The 20,986-nt window shown below is 46.6% G+C and overlaps 1 protein-coding gene across 1 annotated transcript; it reads right to left on the minus strand.

The window, feature by feature from the left end:
• Window positions 1-5,738: 5,738 nt before the first annotated feature.
• Window positions 5,739-15,964, minus strand: CACNG5 (calcium voltage-gated channel auxiliary subunit gamma 5). Its single transcript, XM_075014753.1, has 5 exons — window positions 15,757-15,964; window positions 12,491-12,577; window positions 9,202-9,342; window positions 7,394-7,539; window positions 5,739-5,996 (listed from the first exon to the last, which is right to left on the minus strand). The coding sequence occupies exons 1-5, from the start codon at window positions 15,962-15,964 to the stop codon at window positions 5,739-5,741; spliced, it is 840 nt and encodes a 279-aa protein (XP_074870854.1).
• Between the last annotated feature and the right edge of the window lie 5,022 nt (window positions 15,965-20,986).

Below are 20,986 nucleotides of genomic sequence, written 5' to 3' on the forward strand. Positions count from 1 at the left end.
CCATGGATGGAATAAATTTTATGTGCATGAAGACGTGTGGATGTGCACCACCAAGAAGCCCACATGCTTCCACCTATGGGTGGCTGCGGGCACTCTGCTAACCAGCTTGGTGGCAACTGAATCTCTCCTGGCCAGCTGCCCAAGCGCCCAGCTTATGGGGAACACCGATTAGGAGCAGGCGTAACAGGGCACGCTGAGAAAGTGCTTTGGGACCCGAGTCTCAGGGGTAGCTGGGTGCTGAGCACCTTCATGTCCCATTGCAGTCAACAGCTTACTTGCTGTATAGGTCTGATTATCCAGGAGCTTGATAATCTTGTCAATACAGTAAACCCTCAAAATGCGCAATTTCGAGCTCTGCTTAACTCACATTAACATGAGTTAGATGCAACTCAAAATCCCGCTCCTCCCCCAGCCCTACGCGGCCCGGTTCAAACCCCCATCGCCTGGGTCATCACCCCACGCATGCCTCTGGCTCAATCCCTCCACCCTGGTTCAACCCCCCCAACCCTGATTCAAACCCCGTGTGCAGCTCTAGCTCACCTCCCTTGCATGGTTCCAGCTCACACCACCCCCCATGGCCCAGCTCCAGCTCAGCTCAATCCCCCCCCCCCCACAGCCCTAACCCACCGCAGGCTTAGCCCACCACAGCTCCCCCCCACAGCCCCTACCCACCCCAGGCTTAGCCCCACTTACCCCCATCCATGGACCCAACCCACTGCCAGGCTTAACCCTCCCCAACTGCCCCCCCAACCCCAAGACTTACCTTTCAAAAGGAGCTCCAGGTGCTCCTGCTGCTTCCCCAGCTGCAGAACGTGCGTTTCACCAGGATAACTGCCCCCCCCGACTTATGTGAAATCCGAGTTCCGCGAGGGTGCATGGGGTGGGGAGTAGGGTGTTAGATCAAACATTACAGTACATAAAAGAGTCCTTGTAATGGGTCAGGTAATTGCTGTCCCTGTTCAAACCATGTGTTAATGTGTTGAATTTAAATATGAATGTTAGTTTTGAGCATTCGCTCTGTGGAGGGTTGTTAAAAATCTCCTTTCTCCAGAACACAAACTCTCAGGTCTTTAACAGAATGGCCCACTCCACTAAAGTGCTGGCTGAAAGGTATGTGTATTTGGAGGTTTTGGATATCTGTTGTGTCCATTCCTTCTCTGGTGAACAGAGTTTGCAGTCTGTCCTATACACGAAGTGGGTGGACATTGCTGGCACGTATGACGTTAGTTGAGGAACAGGAGAACGTGACAATGATTCTGTAATTAATGTGGTTAGGTCCAGTGATGGCATCTCCAGAATAGATATAACGATAAAGTTGGCAACAGGGCTTGTTGCAAGGAAAAGTTCCAGGATTCATTGGTATTTAAATGTGAATACAGAGACATAAAAAGAGTAACCTATTGCAGCACTTTTCAGAAGATGGATGAGCTAATTGTGCTGCACTCCCATTACGAAATTTCATGCCCCCCCCAAGGGGGCCCAACCCTCACTTTAAGCACCCTGATCTAGCCCAATATGACAGAACGTGTCCCAGGATGTTTTGAGTGAATTACCCCTTTCAGGACTCCAATGCATTAAAGATCGGGACCATGTGACAGCCCTCCTGAGTGGTCTGGCATTCCTCTGAGTAGCCAGGAGGATTTCTGCATCATGGCAAAACCAGAGGCTTTCCTTTTCTCTCATACTGACTGACTGCAGCAGCACAAGATGCAAAGATGATGACTTTTCATCCATCATCAAGCGACAGGACCACTCTCAGCCAATGAGAAGAAGCCATTCTTCCCGCCAGGTCTATGTACCACATGCCAATGGGGGCTGACTGTTGTTGATACAGAGGGACACTGGCTCTAAAGCATTCGGACTGGCACATTAAGGCTTGTGCAGTTCTTACCTGTGGTCCATGGGAGGTGGGAAAAGGGCTATTCCCAGTCTTAGATCTGACATGCACATTCAAACACACAGATGGCCAAACTCAGTGCACTTGCTCACGTGCTTCTCTGTTAGTTTTGTATCAGTGGCAGGCCCGCCAACATAGGGAACGAAAGTGGCAGCTGGAGCCCTGGGCCCTTTAAATCACCTGGCGGGCATGCCCCAATCCAGGCAGTATGGAGGGCTGGCTGCCTCAGCCCTGCCCTTTCCACCCAAAGCTACGCCCCTTCCTGGAGCATGGAACGCCCCACTCCCACACACCTTGCCCAGGGTTCTATGGAGGCTATCCGCTCCCCTGGTTAGTGGCTTCAGTTCAGCAAAGTACTTAAGCATGTGAATAGTCCCAGTGAACTTGAGTGAGGCTACTTGCCTGCTTAAAGATAAGCACGTGCTTAGGTGACTTGCATACTCAGCATTAACCCCTTCTTGAAAATGAGCTGCGCAGCACACCGTGAGAGTAAGGAAGTGGAGGCAAATGGATGTAGGAGTCTGAAACAGCTCTGACCGAAGCCAACAGCAAGACTTCTACAGGAGCTGGACTGGGGATGAGCACAGGCCGTTGCCCCGGGACAGTCAGGGGAATCTGATTTTCACATGACTTCAGACTCTCCAGTCACTTTTAAAATTGGGCCAGAAGAATTGTGACTAAAGAGAACCCATTTTCTCAAGGCTTCTGTAAATAATGCTCACACACCGTGAAACGAATGTTTTTAGGGCCTGCGTGGTAGAGTGGAAGCTAGGCAGATTTTTTTGTCTCCCTCACCTACCTGGGGAGGAAGCAGTTTTGCACCTTCACTGAACTTAAAACTCATTTGGAGACAAAAGGATGCCCACAAGCTGCCTTGACAATTTGCCTCCTTTGATTTATTCTTGGTGTTAAGCTGCTTAGATGAGAGAGACTCATTTTGCAATAGGGCTGGGTTTCTTCCTCCTCTTCTGCTTGCCGTCATTATTCTTTACCAGGATCAGGTACCCAAACATCAGCAGCCGCTAAGTTTAAACACAGAGGAGGTGGAGCAAATTAAAAATAAACTGGAGAATCTGCTACATGACAGGTCATTTCTGAAACCAGTGACCGGGGGTACAAACAGTTCCCATGTAGTATTGTTCCACTGGCATTCATTGTGGCAAATGTGGACAGAGGTGCTAAGCTGGTGGGTGCTCTGAGGCTGGAGCACCCATGGAGAAAAATTAGAGGGTGTGGAGCACCCACCAGCACCAAACTCCCCTTTCTCCTTTCCCCCAATCCCTCTCAGCCGTGCACTGGTCGACCTCTCCCCCGCCCTCCCAGTGCTTCCTGAGCACTGTGAATAGCATAGAACCATAGAATCATAGGGCTGGAAGGGACCTCAGGAGGTCATCTAGTCCAGCCCCCTGCTTCATAGCACTGAACATACCATGGGGAGGACAGTGTAGGAATGGAGAGGGGATGTGCTTGTGGCAGAAGCAGAGAAGAGGTGGGTGGGGCAGGAGCAGGGCTTTTGAAGAAAGGGTGGAGTGAGGATGGGGCTGAGAGTGGAAGTGGGACTCAAGCACCAGCCAGAAGAGAAGTCAATGCCTATGAATGTGAACCCAGCTTTGCTTCTAGATTATTGTTTAAATTCAAAAAAAGGGAATTTCCCCAACCGCCCTCTTCTTGGTTAAATGGAAAAAACGAATCTAAGCTGTCAATACCATCAAACTTATTTAATCAATTTATAAACATTGTGTTGGTAAAAACAGGTCTAGACTAAATACTCTCTGTATATGGAGAGCCTAGCCAAACATTAACAAGATTGAAAATTTGAAGTCTGAAAACTGAACCTTGGCAAAGTGGCAAAGGCATGGAGCATTCATTACTGCACCTGATTATAGCCTGGAAACTGAACAGAGACCCGACCTTGCAAACACCTACGCACATGGAAAACTTTATTACAGGAAATAGTCCCATTGACTTCCATGAGATTACTCGTGGCCTTGATTCAACATACCACTTAGGCATGTGCTTTATGTTCATTCCTACTCGAGAGCACGCTGAGTGCACAAAAAATTCACATCCAAGAGGACTTTGATGGAACTTAAGCACATGCTTAATGGCTGTTCTGAAAAGGGCTGTTTTCCTAACAATGAACACGTGTTTCCAGGCCTGGCTGTAGTTGCACACTGCAACACCACATATTAAATGAAGCTTAGCCTTTAAACTTTTCATCTGGACTGAGCAGGTCGTTTTCTATGTATAGATAATTAATATCAAGCTCTTATTTAAGGGTTTTGTTGCTGTGTTTTCATGCTTAAATATGCCTAAAACCAAATCTAGTACATAAATAAATAAATAAATAAATTTTAAAATGAGAAACAGATGTCTTAAAGGAGCGAATATAAAAACAGATAAATATAACCATATTTACAAATTCTGGAGTATACAAAATGATGCCTTGGTTCAAAACTAACCAAATTATCCAGGAGAAATCGAGACAGTATCTACATGACATTTCTTATCTGGAGAAGATACTGGATCAGGACTGGCACACAGACCCACATATCTGTGCAGGCTTCCTACAGAACTCAGTGGGCTAAGGGTCTGTGCTATTGGATCCCGATTGAAAACTGGGCTCATACTTTGGACTATTTTGTAAATCATGATACAAGAATCATTACAAATACATTGTGATGTGATTGAAATTCAGTGCATTACACTGAGTACAGTCAAACTTTACACTCAGATATTATATATAAAAGACACCTACAGGATTTTCTGATGCTGAAATGTTCAGAGACTGTCACAACAAGAGTAGAAAGCAGACATTCTAACACAGTATTTTCAGTAATTTTGTATTTTTTACAACAGTACTGTAAATAGACTTTCACCTTCAGTTCCCCAAATTTAATTTAGAAGGGGACTGATACCTCCTCGTTCTCCAAGGCCAATGTGCATAACAACTGACTTTTTCCATGGATGAGTTCCCTAAATAAGGTACATTGCTAAATTAATCAAGCTTGAAATAACAGATACCCTTTTCTGCAAAATATAAAATTAGAGTCAGCTCTTCAGTTGAGGGAAATCAGGAGAGCATCACTGACTTCTGTGGTGCGAGAACAGTTTATATCAGCAGAGGATCTGACCCTTTGTTTCAAGAATTTGCCTTTCTGATGTAAAAGTTTTCATGGTCATATTAGAGGAAGGTATAATGGGAATGGTTCTGGATCTGATTTCCCTAAGGCCCTAAATGAAAGTCTTGGCTCCCATGAAAAGTCAATGGGAACCTAACTCAGTTATAGACTCCCCCTGAAAATCCCCTGAGGTATAGTTGTGAGGGATGGCTATTGATCAGTATGACCTACCTACAGAGCAATGACAGTCTATCATTAAGAATGTCAAATCAAGAGGCAGTTTGCACTCTTGTAATTCAGACCATTACTTAGACATTTACAGGTCTCGGTCATGCCAATAAGTCTACAACAGAATAATAATCAACACACAACTTGTGCCACCTACGCATGAGGTGCATTTTTGCTGTTGGTGGTTCTCTGATATCAAAACCTTTCTAAACCCAATTCTGGATCTAGTCCCCATCCAAAGCTACTACAGGTTGCGTGTGTGGATTGGCTTCAGGATCAGGACCTTAGACGTGTTTCATATATGCAGGTTAAGCATCATTAAAAAAAAAAAAACCAACAAACACCCACACTCTCTAGGCAAGGATTAACACCATTTATGACCATATAAATAGAGGATTGCCCTGAAAGAGTGGCCTAAAAATGACAAACTGAGTTAGGACACAGCAGCTGCTTGCTCTTAATCTCAAGTAGGTAATGGGGTTAATTGCCATTCAACACGGGGAGGAGGACATTTGATCATAATCGGGACATTTGAGCAGGGCAGGATAGTTACTGTTCATCTGGAGAGATGCATCACTGGAAATATCGGAGGGGCTGCGTCCACGCATCCAGGCATCAGGGTGTAAGAACTGTCCTGAGTAATCAGAGCAGTTGCTAAGACGGGGGCGGTAGAAGCCGGGGTGGGGCCTGTAGATCTCCTCGGCTGTGTAGCGTTTCATGAACAGGTAGACGGACATCACACCAGCACTCTGAAGGGGAGAAAATGAAACAAACGCAAATCGTAAGGAAGAGAACTGGGGGACACTTGAATCTAAAGAACGAATGATACTTGGGCATTGTATTGGCATTGCCATGGACAAACAAGACGGTGAAGTTATGAAAACAGCATGCTCCGGTGGGCAGGGCATCAGAAGACCTAGCTGTTTGCCTTGCGCTGCAAATGACTCGCGGTAAAACGTGGGTTATCGGGTGGCCATTCAACTACTTTCAGGAATGATGTCGTACAACTCCTGCTAGCATGACCCCACACGCGTGAGGTCACGCTTCATAGGAGGACACCATTTTGAGGAGCGCACTACCTCGCCCCCACCAGCATGACCTCTCACTCACAGGACATACAAGGTTATGCTGCACACAGGGAAGCTATTTTGAAGAGCACAGCATACCACCCCTACAGGCATGGCCTTTCACACAGTACATATGAGGTCATGCTGCACAAGAGGTGCTATTTTTACGAGCATGGCCATCCTTCCCCCCACCAGTATGACTTTGCTTCAAAAATGGAGTCCAACTACCCAATACTGGACAAAACCACCCCTGGGTTTGTCAGAACCAGACAGGGAACAAACCACCGAAAGAAGAGAGCAAACGAGTTCAAAAGTGACTAGTGGCCTCCTGACTTGGGTAAGTCACTTCTGCCTCTGCTTGCCCATCTCAGACACAGAGATAACAATACACCCATCCCTAAGGCGCTCCTGCTTTTCTTGATTCAAGTTACTGTTGACCACTGAAATTCAGGGTTTGCCCTGGGTGGCAGGAGACACAGACTCAGTCGATGGCCTCAGGATCATCTAATTTATTTGTCATTCCATATACACGTCTGCTAACAATTTGGGGGCACCAACCAAGTCTTGCCCTTTCAAACTCCACCACAGTCCTTTTATCAAACAACCAATTCCTGACGGGTTGGCCCAACAGTCAATATCCTGAGAGCACAACATGTTGACTAAGCTTATGTCTACCCTCACCTCCAGTTTGGGCTACTGGTAGGGTTGCCGACTTTCCCAACTGGATGTTGTTGCCGCAAATGCCATCCAGTCCATTCGGTCAGGGAAGTTGGCAACCTTAACTACAGGGGGCATAAATACCAGTGAGCACAAAAGTGCCACACTGTAACACCCTTTGTGGACGCTGAAGACCTGAATAAAAGGAATGAAAGGTGCTTTGCATTAGTCGAGTCCTGTTTGAAGAGAACTATGTTAAGGGGGACGCAGAACCTTTTAGTTAATATCCACCCCAGGGAGTTATATAGAGCACAGCCCTTCGGTGCACCCTGGTGCACCAGTCCTATCTCTGTGGTTTGAGCTATGGGGCAATGTAGGCATAGCCTTAGAGGCACTCCAGAGAGCTCATGACAGACACTTACCTCTGTGAGAAGGAAAGAGATAGCCGAGAAAGCAAATGACCATCCGTATTTATAACTGAAGTAAGTCTCTGAGTCCTTGGTCTGGTTCAGCATCTCATCGTTAATGCTGGATATGTACAACACCAACCCCACAACCAGAGATAAACCTGGGAAGGAAGAACAACAAAAGGAAATGTTCTTCAGTAAAGACACAAAGCCACTCGCAGTGGTTCTTCCTTTAAGGGAAAATCTGTAACTAAAGTTTAAAATACGCAGTTTGCTTTTCAAAATATTGGGGAAACAGGTTTCTCACCCATTGAGCGGATCAATGCACCGATATCATTTCAGTCACACCATCATGTTCTTAAGCAAGAGTCTTCTGAACCACAAGTGATCCATGTACAAAAATGCTTTGAAACGCCTGTCACAGCTGCTTGTTCTACATTCCTCTAATACTATGAATAAAACATTCACTTGTCTCACATAAAAAGATCCCAGCTGATTATTTCAAAGTTTTAAACCTCCTCTGTGACTGACTTACCATAAGACTATGGGGCCTTGTGGATGCAAACTCCTACGTGTCTCATTATGCCACTGCATTCCCAAACTAGGCTATTAAAGGGCTACCATTTATATACGGCACTGAAGAAGCTTGCAAAGCCTCCTACATGACTGAAAGAATAAGCTAAACTTCATTCTTGGAAAATTCCAACAAGTACAAAAAAAGAAAATCTCACCACAACCTCTTTTTCAGAGGCCTCCAGAAAAAAAAGGAAAAGATTTATCAGAACTACAGAGAATAGGTTTAGGGCCAAGTATTTTTTCCGAAATGTATCCTATGAGATGTAAATATCCATTTTCTTTGGTTCAACAGGTCTGGAATTCCTGAGGTTCAGAGGAATATATTGTGCCAGTATAAAGGCTTGGTTACACTCACCGTCAGATCAATGTGCTGGCGGTTGATCTTCCTGGGTTTGATTTAGAGGGCTGCGCTAAATTCAAAGTTGAGGGTGCCACTGTCGATCTCACTACTCCTCAGTCACAAGGAGCAAGGGAAGTCGACAGGAGTGTTCTTCCCATCAACCTCCTGCTGTAGGGACAGCACAGAAAATGGATGCAAAGTACATTAACTCCAGCTACACAATTCACGTAGCTGGAGTTGTGTATCTTACATCAATTTTTGTCCCTTAGGTGTCGACCTGGCCTCAGAAACTGCAGGGCATCACATCACAGATCAAGTGAAGCAGTCAGGCTTACGCCTCATTGGGAATTCTACTTTTTCTATGAAGCTTTTCACATAAAGCTCTTGATGAAAGTCCAAACATTTTTGACAAAAAAAGGAAATTTCCCACAACACTTCCTCTTGTTGAAAAGCCATTTTTCCATCTTAAAAAAAGGTTTGAGGGCAAAACTTTGACCAGGTCTAGACGTAATGTGCCATCTCACCATTAATTTCAATGAGGGGTTCTGCTTAAAAATATTATCAGACAATACAGCCTAATGTAAGGGCTTAACACAGCTTTACTGATCTGTAGGTTTACATGGCTTCCCAGCAGTGTTCCCTGTAAGCTGAGCACTTGGGCAGCCACAAAGGAGAGACACAGGTGCCACCCTGTTGATTAGCAGAGTGCCCACATCTTCCACAGCATGTGTTTCTACTGGTGGTGCACCTCTCAATATGCATTGGTGCACATAACAAAGTATATTCTGCCTCCGATGGAAAAAGTTAGTGGGAACACTGTTTGCCACCCCCAAGGTACAAAGGCATTTGGTAAAAACAAAGACAGATAAGGCAGCAAGGGCCATGTTATGTTGTCAATGAAACTCACCAGACAGGATGAAGAAGATGCCTGATACAAAGGCCAGAATGGTTCTGTGAGGCCGAATGTGTCCAATATTGCTCAGTATAAACCCGATGAACATGAAAAAGAGGCTGACCAAAGGGAAAGGAGTAGCTGAACGAATCATCTCTGGTTGTAAAAGGGGGAGGGAAAAATGAGAACAGGGTTAGTGCCTCCCAGAATAACACCAGAAATGGGTTAAGTTGCACAGGACAGGTCCATGATGTCTTCAGTTTATACCATTTCCCAGAATTTTTTGTCCTTTCCTGTTCCCTCTTTGAGTCTCATGTGTGTGCTGGTGCTCACTCCCCATACTCACGCACCAAACCTATTTCGCCAAGTAGTTGCCCTGAGCCAGGCACAACTGCAACTTCAGAAACATCTGTTCATGTTTGGTTCCACCTCAAACATTATAAATATACACCCACTATTTATGTGCAGTATCACTGCTAGATTTTTCACTACGCACTTTTATTTAGCATCTCAAAAATGTGCTAAGCATGGGTAAGGGTCATATCTAGAAGTGGCAAGACCAAAACTAGAACCTTACGGTGAGAGCTAGAATATTCCATCCTTATCCCACTGCAAAGGAGGGCTAAATCAGCGTGCAATGCCCCAACCTGTATGTTCTCTAAGACCTTCTGCTGCAGATTATTCATCATCAGCTCTTGCCGCCAGTGGGGAGAGAATGTAAAATGCTACATAAGACTGGTCATACTGGGTCAAACCATAGGCCATCTAGCCCAGTATTCCATCTGCAACAGTGGCCAGTGCCAGGTTCCCCAGAGGGAGTGAACCAAACAGGTAATGATCTCTTGCCTGCCAGCCATCTCCAGCTTCTGAAAAAGAGAGGCCACGGACACCATTCCTTACCCATCCTGGCTAATGACCAGTAATGGACTTAGCCTCCATGAATTTATCTAGCTCTTTTTTAAACCCTGTTATAGTCCTACCCTTCACAGCCTCCTCTGGCAAGGAGTTCCATATTTTGACTGTGCACTGTCTGAAGAAGAATTTCCTTTTATTTGTTTTAAACCTGCTGCCCATTAATTTCATTTGGTGTCCCCTGGTTCTTATATACACCACTCCTAAATTTATATACCCCTACCATAGCTAGAGTGACCATATCTCCCTGTCCCAAATATGGGACAGGGAGATATGGGGGGAGGGGCAGCTCCTCCTGGCTCCGTCAAGCCCTGGAAGCCAGAGGCAGCTGCTGGCGCTCCCCGGGAGCCCGGGAAAGTGGCAACACCCGGTGCTCCCCAGAAACCTGGGGAAGCGGCAGCCCCAAGTGCTACCTGGGAGCCCTGGGGAAGCGGTAGCCACCAGCCCTGTCCCAGAGCCCCAGGGAGCCACAGCTGCCCACGCTCCACCGCAACCCACTTCCCGAGACTGGGGAAGTGACTTCCGCCAGCAGTGGTGCCTGCGCGCAGAAAAGGGGAGGAAGGGCCTTAAATATGGGACAATTCATCCCTTTTTAAAAATAGGTCAAGATGCTTTTTGGCATCCCAAATACAGGACTGTCCCACCTAATACAGGACGTATGGTCACCCCAATCATATTCCCCACCTTAGTCTCCTCTGTTCTAAGCTGAGAAGCCCTAGATTCTTTAATTCTTCTTCATATGGGACCTGCTCCAAACCCCTAATCATTTTAGTTTCCCTTTCCTGAACCTTTCTTAATCTTAGTATATCTTTTTTGAGATGAGGAGACCACATCTGTACACAGTATTCAAGATGCGGGTGTCCCATGGTTTTCTAAAAGGGCAAAAAGATATTCTCCATCTTATTCTGTATCCCTATTTTAATGATTCCTGACATCCTGTTTGCTTTTTTGACTGCTGTTGCACACTGCGTGGATGTTTTCAGAGAACTATCCATGATGACTCCAAGATCTAGATCGAGCAGATCTAGAGAAGTAGTTATTCCTCTTTATTCGGCACTGGTGAGGCCACATCTGGAATATAGTGTCCAGTTTTGGGCCCCCCAGTATAAAAAGGATGCGGATTTGTTGGAGCAGGTTCAGTGAAGGGCAACAAAAATGATTAAGGGTCTGGAGCACAAGACCTATGAGGATAGGCTGAGGGATTTGGGCTTGTTTAGTTTACAGAAGAGAAGACTTAGAGGTGATTTAATAGCAGCCTTCAACTTCCTGAAGAGGAGCTCTAAAGAGGAGGGTGAGAAACTGTTCTCAGTGGTGTCAGATGGCAGAACAAAGAGTAATGGTCTGAAGTTGAAGAGGGAGAGGTGTAGGTAAGATATTAGGAAAAACTACTTCACCAGGTGGGTGGTGAAGCACTGGAATGCATTGCCTAGAGAGGTGGCGGATTCTCCATCCCTTGAGGTTTTTAAGTCCTGGCTGGACAAGGTCCTGGCTGGGATGACTTAGTGGGGGTTGATCCTGCTTGAAGCAGGGGGCTGGACTAGATGACCTCCTGAGGTCCCTTCCAGCCCTGTGATTCTGTGATCTCTTTCCTGATGAGTTGTAGCTAAATTAGCCCCCATCATATTGTATGTACAGTTGGGGTCATTTTTGCAGTGTGCAATCCTTTAATTCAACCCCCCCCACCCCCACCCCCCGGGTCTTGACCACTTCAGCAACAGGAATCAGTGCCAGCGACAAGCCTGGCTTGAAGCAACTTTAAACCTCCCATCACTATGGGGTGACAGAGGTTTTGTCTGCACAGCAGCCTTATTTCAAAATAAGCTATTCTGGAAGAGCTTATTTTGAAATAACGATGCTACACTCAAAATGCATTTTGAAATAGCCCTCAGCTATTGCAAAATACAGTGTCCACACACAGAGCCTATTTCAAATTAGAGCCACTGGCTTATCTGTTTATGGCTTATTTCAAAATAGGCTCTATTCCCTGTCTAAACAGACCCTATTTCAAAATAGCTATTTTGAAATAGGGGCTATTCCTTGTGCAATGAGGTTTACCAGTTACCAAATAAGTCAACTGCTATTTCAAAATTATTTAAAAATAGTTGTTATGTTGAGTAGACGATAGGAAAGTTATTTGAAATGATGGCTGTTATTTCAAAATAACTGCTGTGTAAACCTGCTCATAATCAGGCACTTCTGAGCATGTTCGGCATTTCACCAAGTAGAAAGCGGAGTTGTACATAAACCACCTGGTCGTACTTTACAACACAACACGAACAGGACATCAGAAGCCTCGCTTTGAGTTCTGAAGTAATTTTCTGATGAGCCTTGAGTATTTTAACAGGCTGCAAGGAATATGTGATAAAAACAAAAAGGCAAATAAACCACCTACTTAGAATGTTGACTGTCGATTCAGACGTCAGCTGGACGTTCATGGGCATGACATATTCTATAGTAAAACACCGGCCGTGCTCCTCACCTGCAGGGAGGAGAGTCTGATTCATGCTTGTAATTGCATTAAAATGTTTGCTTTCATAGAAGGGCTTTTTCAATCCATTTCGGCGCATGCAACAGAAACTTGCTTTTTGGGGCTCTGAGTCAGAAGTGTCAGCATGTGGTGCTGAAGAAAGATGCCTACTAGCTATCGCATCCTTGAGGGATTTGCTAGTTGGCTTTTTAAAATGTCACCAGCAAAAGAGTTATAGCTATGGGAATACTACGAGCTGGTCTCCTGCATCAAACACGTCAGCTCCACAAATACAGCACTCTCACTCTGTTGCACCTTTGAAACCAATGGATTTATTAGGGCATAAGCTTTTGTGGGAAAAGCCCGCTTCATCTGATGAAATGGGTTCTTCCCACAAAAGCTTATGCCCCAAAAAAATCTGTCAGCTTCTAAGGTGCTACAGGACTCCGTGACGTTTTCACAGATACAGATTGAGACTCACCCTCTTGGTCATTCTACACATTTCTTGGAGGGCAGTTGAAATGGAAAAAGAACAGAGCCCAAAGTATGGGAAGCAGATGGGTAAAGTTATGGGGAGCGTGACACTGTTGCAATCTAGGAGCGATTTTTATAATACTGGGCTCCACAATATGACAAATTGCTAGGATTCTGACCAGATATGCCATGTAAGATATCTGTGAAAACGCTATGATTCACCAAATCCAATCATCTTATTTATATGTTTGTATCAATACTGTATTAGGAGTTAACAGAAATGTAGGGTAGATCTGTATTTCAAATTTGTACTGTGCAGACTGATGGGCATCAGCCCTTCCTAACCTGCTTGATGGCCCATCAAGGGAACACAGGTGTACAATGAGCCCATTGAAGGCAACTGTGGGACAAACCTGGTGAGTCAGCAAAGCATATGGTTTGCTTAGGGACAGAATTCTGTCTTTCCATGCCCACCTGCGGTGAAGCTTGTGTTTGGGACATAGAAATTCCAAGCTTGGCAAAGGAATTTATCTCCATTTTGTCATCATTCCTGCTTGTGGAGTAACTTATCTACAAATTAAGCTCTGAACAAAGGAGCCAATGACCCATCCAAGCTCTGGATATATTCTAGACAGAACTTCAAGCCAGCAATACTGCCTAGGAACCTGATTGATGGGCTTTGAATCTTTGTACATATGTAACTGCTTTATCATTTAATAACTCCTCATCTCTTCTTGGTCTCTCTTTATAATAAACCTTTTGTTTTAGAGCTAAAGGGTTGCCTGGCAGCATGGTGTTCTGAGATAGATCCAATCTACTGCTGACCTGGCAATGTGACCTTTGCAGTTCAGAACATTTTGTACAGTGAGGAGAATTTTTAAATAACTCCCCTCCTTATTGCATGTAGAGGTTGACTGGAAGCCAAACTGGCCTGAGTGATTTTTTTGTGTGTGTGTTTCTTGATGACCATTGTGGGGGATAAGGCCACAGTCTGTGCCTGGCTGAAGAGATTATCGTCACAGTTAATCAGGGCCTGCTCCCCCTTTTGGAGCCTGTCTTTATCTTGGCATTTCTTGCGAAGGCTGCCTTCAGCACCTCATGTCGTAGAGTGAAGAGAGAGACAGGGCAACAAGTGGGGTGCATGAGGAGTCAAATGCAACCTCAGCATTCGGGTCTCCCCCAATCCCTGTCCATGCTGCCCCAGTGCACCAGAAGTGGTGAGCAGTCCTTTCCCTCCCCCAATCCAGCATGTCCTTTGCTCACACTGCTTTCAAGCCCTGCCACTCCAGAGAGGGGTGGGACAGTTCCCCCACTCACCTGAAGCAGCACAGAGGTGCCAGATGGAGAGCATGGGTGAAGCATGGGGCAAAAGGGGAGGGGCTCATGGGCAATGACCCCCAGAATCCTCACACCCAGTTTTCACTGAACAGAGAGGGGAAGTGGATGGAGCTTTACAGCATAAACTGCATGTAACTATCCACTGCTGAACAGGAGGAAACTCTGAAGGCTAATTGGCAACATGCAGGACTTCGACAGGCCATGCAGTTCTACATTCACTAGAGAGGGCCTGGCTTGGATGCCTTCTGAGGAGGCAAACAAAGGATTAGCATTTGATACGAAACATATGCTTAATCAAAAACGCACAGACTTCTGGGTAAAAAGAACAGAACAGTGAAATGGGCCATCCACACAACCCCTCTGCCATGAACTTGGTCCCCTCAGGAAAGCTATTTGGATTATTCTGGCCTGAGACTGTTTTAAACCTAGTGATGGAGCCTTGTAACCCCCTAAGGAACTGGCAGGGGAAACTGACTCTGGTGATGATTGTTTTTGGCCTCTCTAAAGCACCCGACACCGCCACATCACAAATCATTTTATAAACAAAAAGAGCAGGACTGTGACTTCACAGCACCCCATGAGGGAGACCTCACAGCTCCCCTATACAGACTGCTTACATCCCAGGTCACTGCACTGAGGCTAGAGGGAAGCATAGGCAATGGGGGGTGGGAGGGGAGGAGTGGGTACAGGGGGCACATGCACCCCTGCATTGCCCTCCCCGCAGCAGCCAGTCCTGCCCCTCCCCACTGCAGCAGGGCCTGAAGGCACCACTCCTAGTCCATGCCAGTTCAGGGGGGCGGGGGTGGGAACGCCCCTGCACCCACCAGAAATGATGTGGCACTTCCACAGGAAGCAGTGAGCAGGGGTGGGGGAGGGGTGGGGCACGGGTGGGGCGGGGGTGGGCAGAGGCAGCGAAGGGGAGGGCAAGGGTCCTTGGCCAGTGCACTGTCTGCAACACTCACACCGGTTGCCTCTGGAGGGAAGCTCCCTCCATGGGGCTGCTACTCCCCACTGTACAGGCAGGCAGAAAGGGTGTGGAAGGGAGCAAAGTGCAGAGCCTCGATTTAGCCCCTCCCATTTTGCATCCCGCAGCCAGTTCCTTCCCTGCTGGAGTATGGGGAGAACCAGAGGCAGAGTTGGAACTCCCAAGTGTTTCCTTCCCTGCTGTGCGCCTGAGCTGCACGGCTCTGGGCCACTGCTCATTCAGGGCAGACTGAATGTGTAAGAAATGACACCACACGATGCCCCTATGCAAGTGGGGAAACAGAGGCACAGAGGCAGCTGAGTGACTTGCCCAAGGCCGGGCAGGTCATGTACAGCAAAGACAGGAATGCCAACTAAACAGCTGGGCTCCCAGTTCTTTGTCCAAAGCACCATACCTGCCAAAAAGCAGACCCTCCAGAGGCCAGAGTGCAGTGACATTTTGATTTCAGTGGTCTGATTCTGGGGCAGGATGATTCCTTCCTCCAGGTAGAGCCAGTAGTCGGTGCTCACTGCAATTCCTAAGAGCCCCAAGCCGCAGACAGCAAACACGCTGCTGAGCAAAGTCAGAGCCTTCCTGCCACACGCACTCATTCCAAAAAGCATCAGGGTTCGAGACAGCAGTGAGGAATAGCTGGAAGGGAGAAAACATGGCTTGATTAGCAGGGATGGTATTGCACCCAGTCAATTTCCAGCTTTGCTTTTTTTGAAGTACGTAAGCGACAAGAAGCTTTTCCCTTCTCTTTGGTGCTTATTTAGGTCAAGCGGAAATAAACCATTAATCACAAAATTCCTCAGACAGACAGAGCATTTGAACCAAATGCTGCCCAACTGTCACACAGCTTTATTCCGACTTACTCCTCAGGTGCTCATGGACTTGCTGAGCATACCGTCACTGGAAGGTACACACCCAGTTGTAGCGTCACTACAGAGTTATTATTTATCAGTGCTATTACTGAATTGCCTACATGCCACAACCAACATTGGCGCTCTATCTAATTGTTTGGCTTAGGTACTTTTAAGGCCTGAGAGCCTCGCAATCTTTATCCTCCCAAATACCCTATGAGCAGGTTTCCCTGTATTTTTTTCCATCCCTAGGCAGAATTAATTTTGTTATGGTGCACCAAAGCATAAGCACCACCAAAAAAAACAACCTACAAGTTTCTGGTGTAAACCACACACCAATGTGTGGTTAAATGTCCCATGTAGTGGTACCTAGACCACTTCACAGAGAAAGAATAAGTGTCCTCTACAGCATAAGCTAAGAGCCAGCTGGACTTCAGCTCAAGCTCTAGAGGCACCTACACTAAACTCCAGAGATCCCAGGTTCAAGCCTGCCTATGGGCACTCTACTAACTAGTTAGGTGGCACATGAATCTCTCCTGGGTGGCTGCCCAAGAGCTCTGCTTACAGCAAATGGTGCCCATGAGATAAGTGTTGCTCAACCACAGAGTAAGAGATGCTCCCTGTTACAGAGATCTTGCACTCCAATGCCTGAGTCCTGCAAAGAATAATACATATACTCACATCTAGAAGCTGGAATTAATACCATTGAAATCAATGGGACTCCACACAGTGTGTAAAGTGAAGCATGGGTGTAAGTCTTTGCAGGATCAAGGCCTGAATAATGCCTTTCATCTAGAAAGATCCCAAACACATTACAAACCCCATGAGCACTTGAGAACCACAGCAATCTACACTCAGCAACATAAACCTAGAGCCATTCTTCTGTGTGAACTATAGTCCCAGACTTCAGTGAAAAACAATTTACCATCGGGGCTAAAGCAAAGTCTTATATCATTAAGAGATCTTTATTTTACTAAATGCCCTGCAGACCATTCGCTAGATAAACAAATGAAGTACACTGAGCAATGTGTTGGCCTCACTTTTAATTTTTATAGTTGGTTCACTTATGCACCAATTTGCAGAATTCACTCACTCTTAGCTTAGCTCTCAGTGGGACCTCTGATTGATGTTGCCAAATTGTCAAGATTTTGCCAAAGGTCATGGTTTTATTTATTAGTATTTTACCAAAGGCAAATGAGGAGTCATGGAATAAGAGGGAAGATCCTCTTACGGATGTGACAAAGTCCCAAGCAGTTCCTCTTGGGTCCTGCACTTTGCAGCAGTTAAAGTAATGCTTCAGAGGCTCGCGGTGTCCCTTTCCCCGAGTCTTGTTTTCCCGGAGCCCCAGGTCACAGCTTATCAAGCCATTCTCATCACTGGCAGAGTCAATAGCAGGGGAGACCCCTCTTGTATGTCGGGTCTCCTCCTGCCCTCTCGGGGCTGACCCCAAGGAGCATGGCCCAGTCTGGTGGGAACCCAGTTCCCACTCACTCATTCCAGGTTCCGGCCCAGAGACCCTACATAGCCTCTGCCAGAGGCGCTGTCTCTCTTGGCCTCTTGGTGCGGCAGCATCTTCCCTGGGCCTCTTCCCCAGACACTTCCCCAGTACCATCTCCAGGTAGTTGCAGCAAACCGTTCTTGCAAACCTTCCTTCGCAGCCCTTTTCTCCTTCCTGGTCCGTCCCCTTTCTCCTGGTCCCTCCTCACCTGAGGGGAAGCTTTTTAAAGGGCTCAGCAGGCCCGATTTGGCAGCAGCAGCTTAATTTGCAGCAGGTGTCAGATTTGCCTGCTGCTGGAGGACGATTCTTGATGAGCCTCAGTCATTGGGGAACATAAAGGCACAGGCCCAACTGCCAGCATACCTGCCCCTCCCCAGGTTACCAGAGTCCACTGGCTGTAGTCTATCACAGGATCAATCACTGGTTAAAAGGCAGGAAACAAGCAGTCGGACTCATAGAACACTAGAACTGGAAGGGACCACAAGAGGTCATTGAGTCCAGGTCCCAGCCCTCACAGCAGGACCAAGCACATTAATGTAACCTGTTCTTAAATACCTCCAATGATATTCTACAACCACCCTCGGCAATTTATTCCAGTAATTAATCACCATGACAGCTAGGACAATTTTTCCTAATGTCCAACCTAAATCTTCCCTGCTGCAATTTAAGCCCATTGCTTCTTGTCCTAGATTCAGAGGCTAAGGAGAATCAGTTTTCTCCCCACTCCTTAAAACACAAGGGCCTGGCCCTTTGCACTGCCCAGACCACGACATGCCTCTCACACTTAGCCCTCAGTGCAGCCCAGAACACACTGTCCAGGACCTCAGCAGTGATTTAAAGGGCCTGAGATCCAGCCACCACTATTGCTGGGGTAATGGCAGTGGCATCGTGTAGCCCCAGGCCCTTTTTAAACACCAGCTCCTGGGACAATTGCCCCGTTTGTTTCCCCTGTCAGTGGCCCCGATCACAAAAGGTGTAGGGGAAACCAGTGAGGAAGTGCTATTTACCCCCCTTTACATACCAAACAAAACAAGGAGGTCACCCAATGAAATGAATAGGCAACAGGTGTGAAACAAATAAAACCAAGTACATCTTCATACAGCGCACAGCCTGCTTGTGAAAGTCACTGCCACTGTGAAGGCCAAAAGTATAATGGTTAAAAAACAAAGTTAATAGAGGACAGGTCCATGGGTGGCTATTAGCCAAGATGGTCAGAGGCACAATCCCGTGCTCCGGGTGCCCCTAAGACTCTGAGGCAGGTAAGTCAATTGCCATCACTAGACTTGCATAGCTAGAATTGACTTATCTGCAATAGACTTCCATGTAGTCTAGATGTACCCTGACTGTCAGATGTTGGGACAGGACAAAAAGGGATGGATCACTCAATAAATTGCCCTGTTCTGTTCAGTTCTGCTGAAGCCCTGACTTGGGCCACTGTCAGAAGTCAGGAGGTTGGGCTCAATGGACCATCGGCCTGACCCAATCTGGTCATTCTTATTTTCTCAAAAGTTCACCGATTGCTGAAAAGAAACTAGTGGCTTTGTGCCCCAGGATTAGAAACACCACTAAAGCAGAAGAAAAGCCCCAGCCAATGACAGCTCAGAGATACACAAGAGGTAACGAAGAAGGTTTTGCTATAGACACTGTAGCGTGGTGGTGGGAATCGAGCAGCTAAATCTGCTTACCTGTTTTACAGATACTATCTGAGCTACACAGAGGCAGTATTGTGCAGATTCTCCCAAGTGCATGTGGTTCTTGTTGAGCACTCCAGAAGAGAAGAGAAACACAAACATAATTCCCTCTTGACAAAAACAAACAAACAAAACCCAAACAAACAGCTGAATTTAACAGCGGAACTAAAAGCAACATCTTCCTTGTCCTACTTTTAAAATTGCACATGCACCCTTCAAGCTGCATGAGGCTTCAGACAACAAAATGATATTGATTGAACCCACACAGAATGCCACAGTTAACTAGCCTGTACGATACCAGGCGATGAGGAAGGCAGCGCACACCTTAATAAACTGAAGAGACCAATTCATAGCAATTGTTGGACATATTTCCAAAATACTGACAGGCGACGAATCAAAAATGTTGAGTAGTTTTGTCTTGTTCTTGTGTCTCTTAAGGCTGATCCAAGCACTAGTTTCTACTGAAGCAACTGAATGGTTTTTCATTTCACCCCTTTTGTTATTTCGGGGCAAGGCAGCACGTGGGAACGCTCAGTTTGGAATAAGCAAAACTGGAAGAGGATCTGTTAAGTGCTTTAAAAAAAACCACCTTTCTTGTTGAAATGAAGGAAGGGCCAAGCAATTGAAGCAGGAGTCCTGGGGTCCCTTCCTTGTTCTGGGAATGGGGTTTAGTGGCATGAGCAGAGGAGTGGAAGAGGTGCATGGGAGTTAGGAGGACCCGCAGTTCTGTTTACACCCTGGCTTTTTAAAATGGCTATATTAATATTTACAGATGGCACACGGCAAAGGGGGCAATTGACCAGGGGCCTGGTGATACAAAAGGGCACAGAGGCCACTGGCACTGCACAAGCAGCAGTGGCCAGCACCCCAGGCCCATTAAACCACTGCTAGAGCACCTCAGGGCACAATACAAGCAGCACAGAGGGTGGGGGGAAATGCTGTTGTCCAGGCAATGCAACCCTGCCCGTTCTGCCAGAGGCCTCGCCCCTTCTGAGGGCACAGAGTTGGACACTCCCCTCACATATGCCTCACGCAGGGGTCCAGCAAGGCTGTCAGCCCCACTGACCTACAGTAACTCACATGGGGTGCGGAGGCTAGATTTCTTCACAGCAGAGGTGACTGGTGCCTGAGGTGGGGGTGGAGGCAGAATGAAGGCACCCAGCTTCAGCAACTAAAATCTAGGGGGCACCTGACCTCCCCTGCCCCCTTCAGGGGCCAGCTATGTTCCTATTTGCAAAGCACTTGGAGAACTTGCAAAGGAAGAATGCTCTCAGGGGCCCCTGAGGGTTACTGCCCTGAGCAGCAGGAGATAAGTACTTCCTGCCACTGAATAATGACCAAGTCCTTGTATCTTCAGGGGAACTCCTTTAAGCAGAGGTCACTTTCCCCTTGAAAACAATCAAACAAACATGGGCAATTAACCTCACATTCAAAATTTCACACTGCTTACCCATTAGCTCTGACACAGAATTTAAGGTAAAAGATGAAGGCAGCATTTCTGGAGTGTTCTGGCTTTTGTTTTTTACACAACATTATGCATCCAAAGAAACAGGCAGCAAAGAGGCTCGAACTATTTTAAAGGATGCACCTTAC

Source organism: Carettochelys insculpta, chromosome 20 (genome assembly GCF_033958435.1).
Source record: "Carettochelys insculpta isolate YL-2023 chromosome 20, ASM3395843v1, whole genome shotgun sequence".
NCBI classification, from domain to species: domain Eukaryota; kingdom Metazoa; phylum Chordata; order Testudines; family Carettochelyidae; genus Carettochelys; species Carettochelys insculpta.

Coding starts and splice junctions, on each gene's coding strand:
- CACNG5 (XM_075014753.1), bottom strand. CDS start 15,964: ATGCTTTTTGGAATGAGTGCGTGTGGCAGGAAGGCTCTGACTTTGCTC. Junction 9,343..12,490: donor ATCGACAGTCAACATTCTAA/GTAGGTGGTTTA, acceptor TTTTACAACCAG/AGATGATTCGTTCAGCTACT. Junction 5,997..7,393: donor TCTCTTTCCTTCTCACAGAG/GTAAGTGTCTGT, acceptor TCTCCCCTTCAG/AGTGCTGGTGTGATGTCCGT.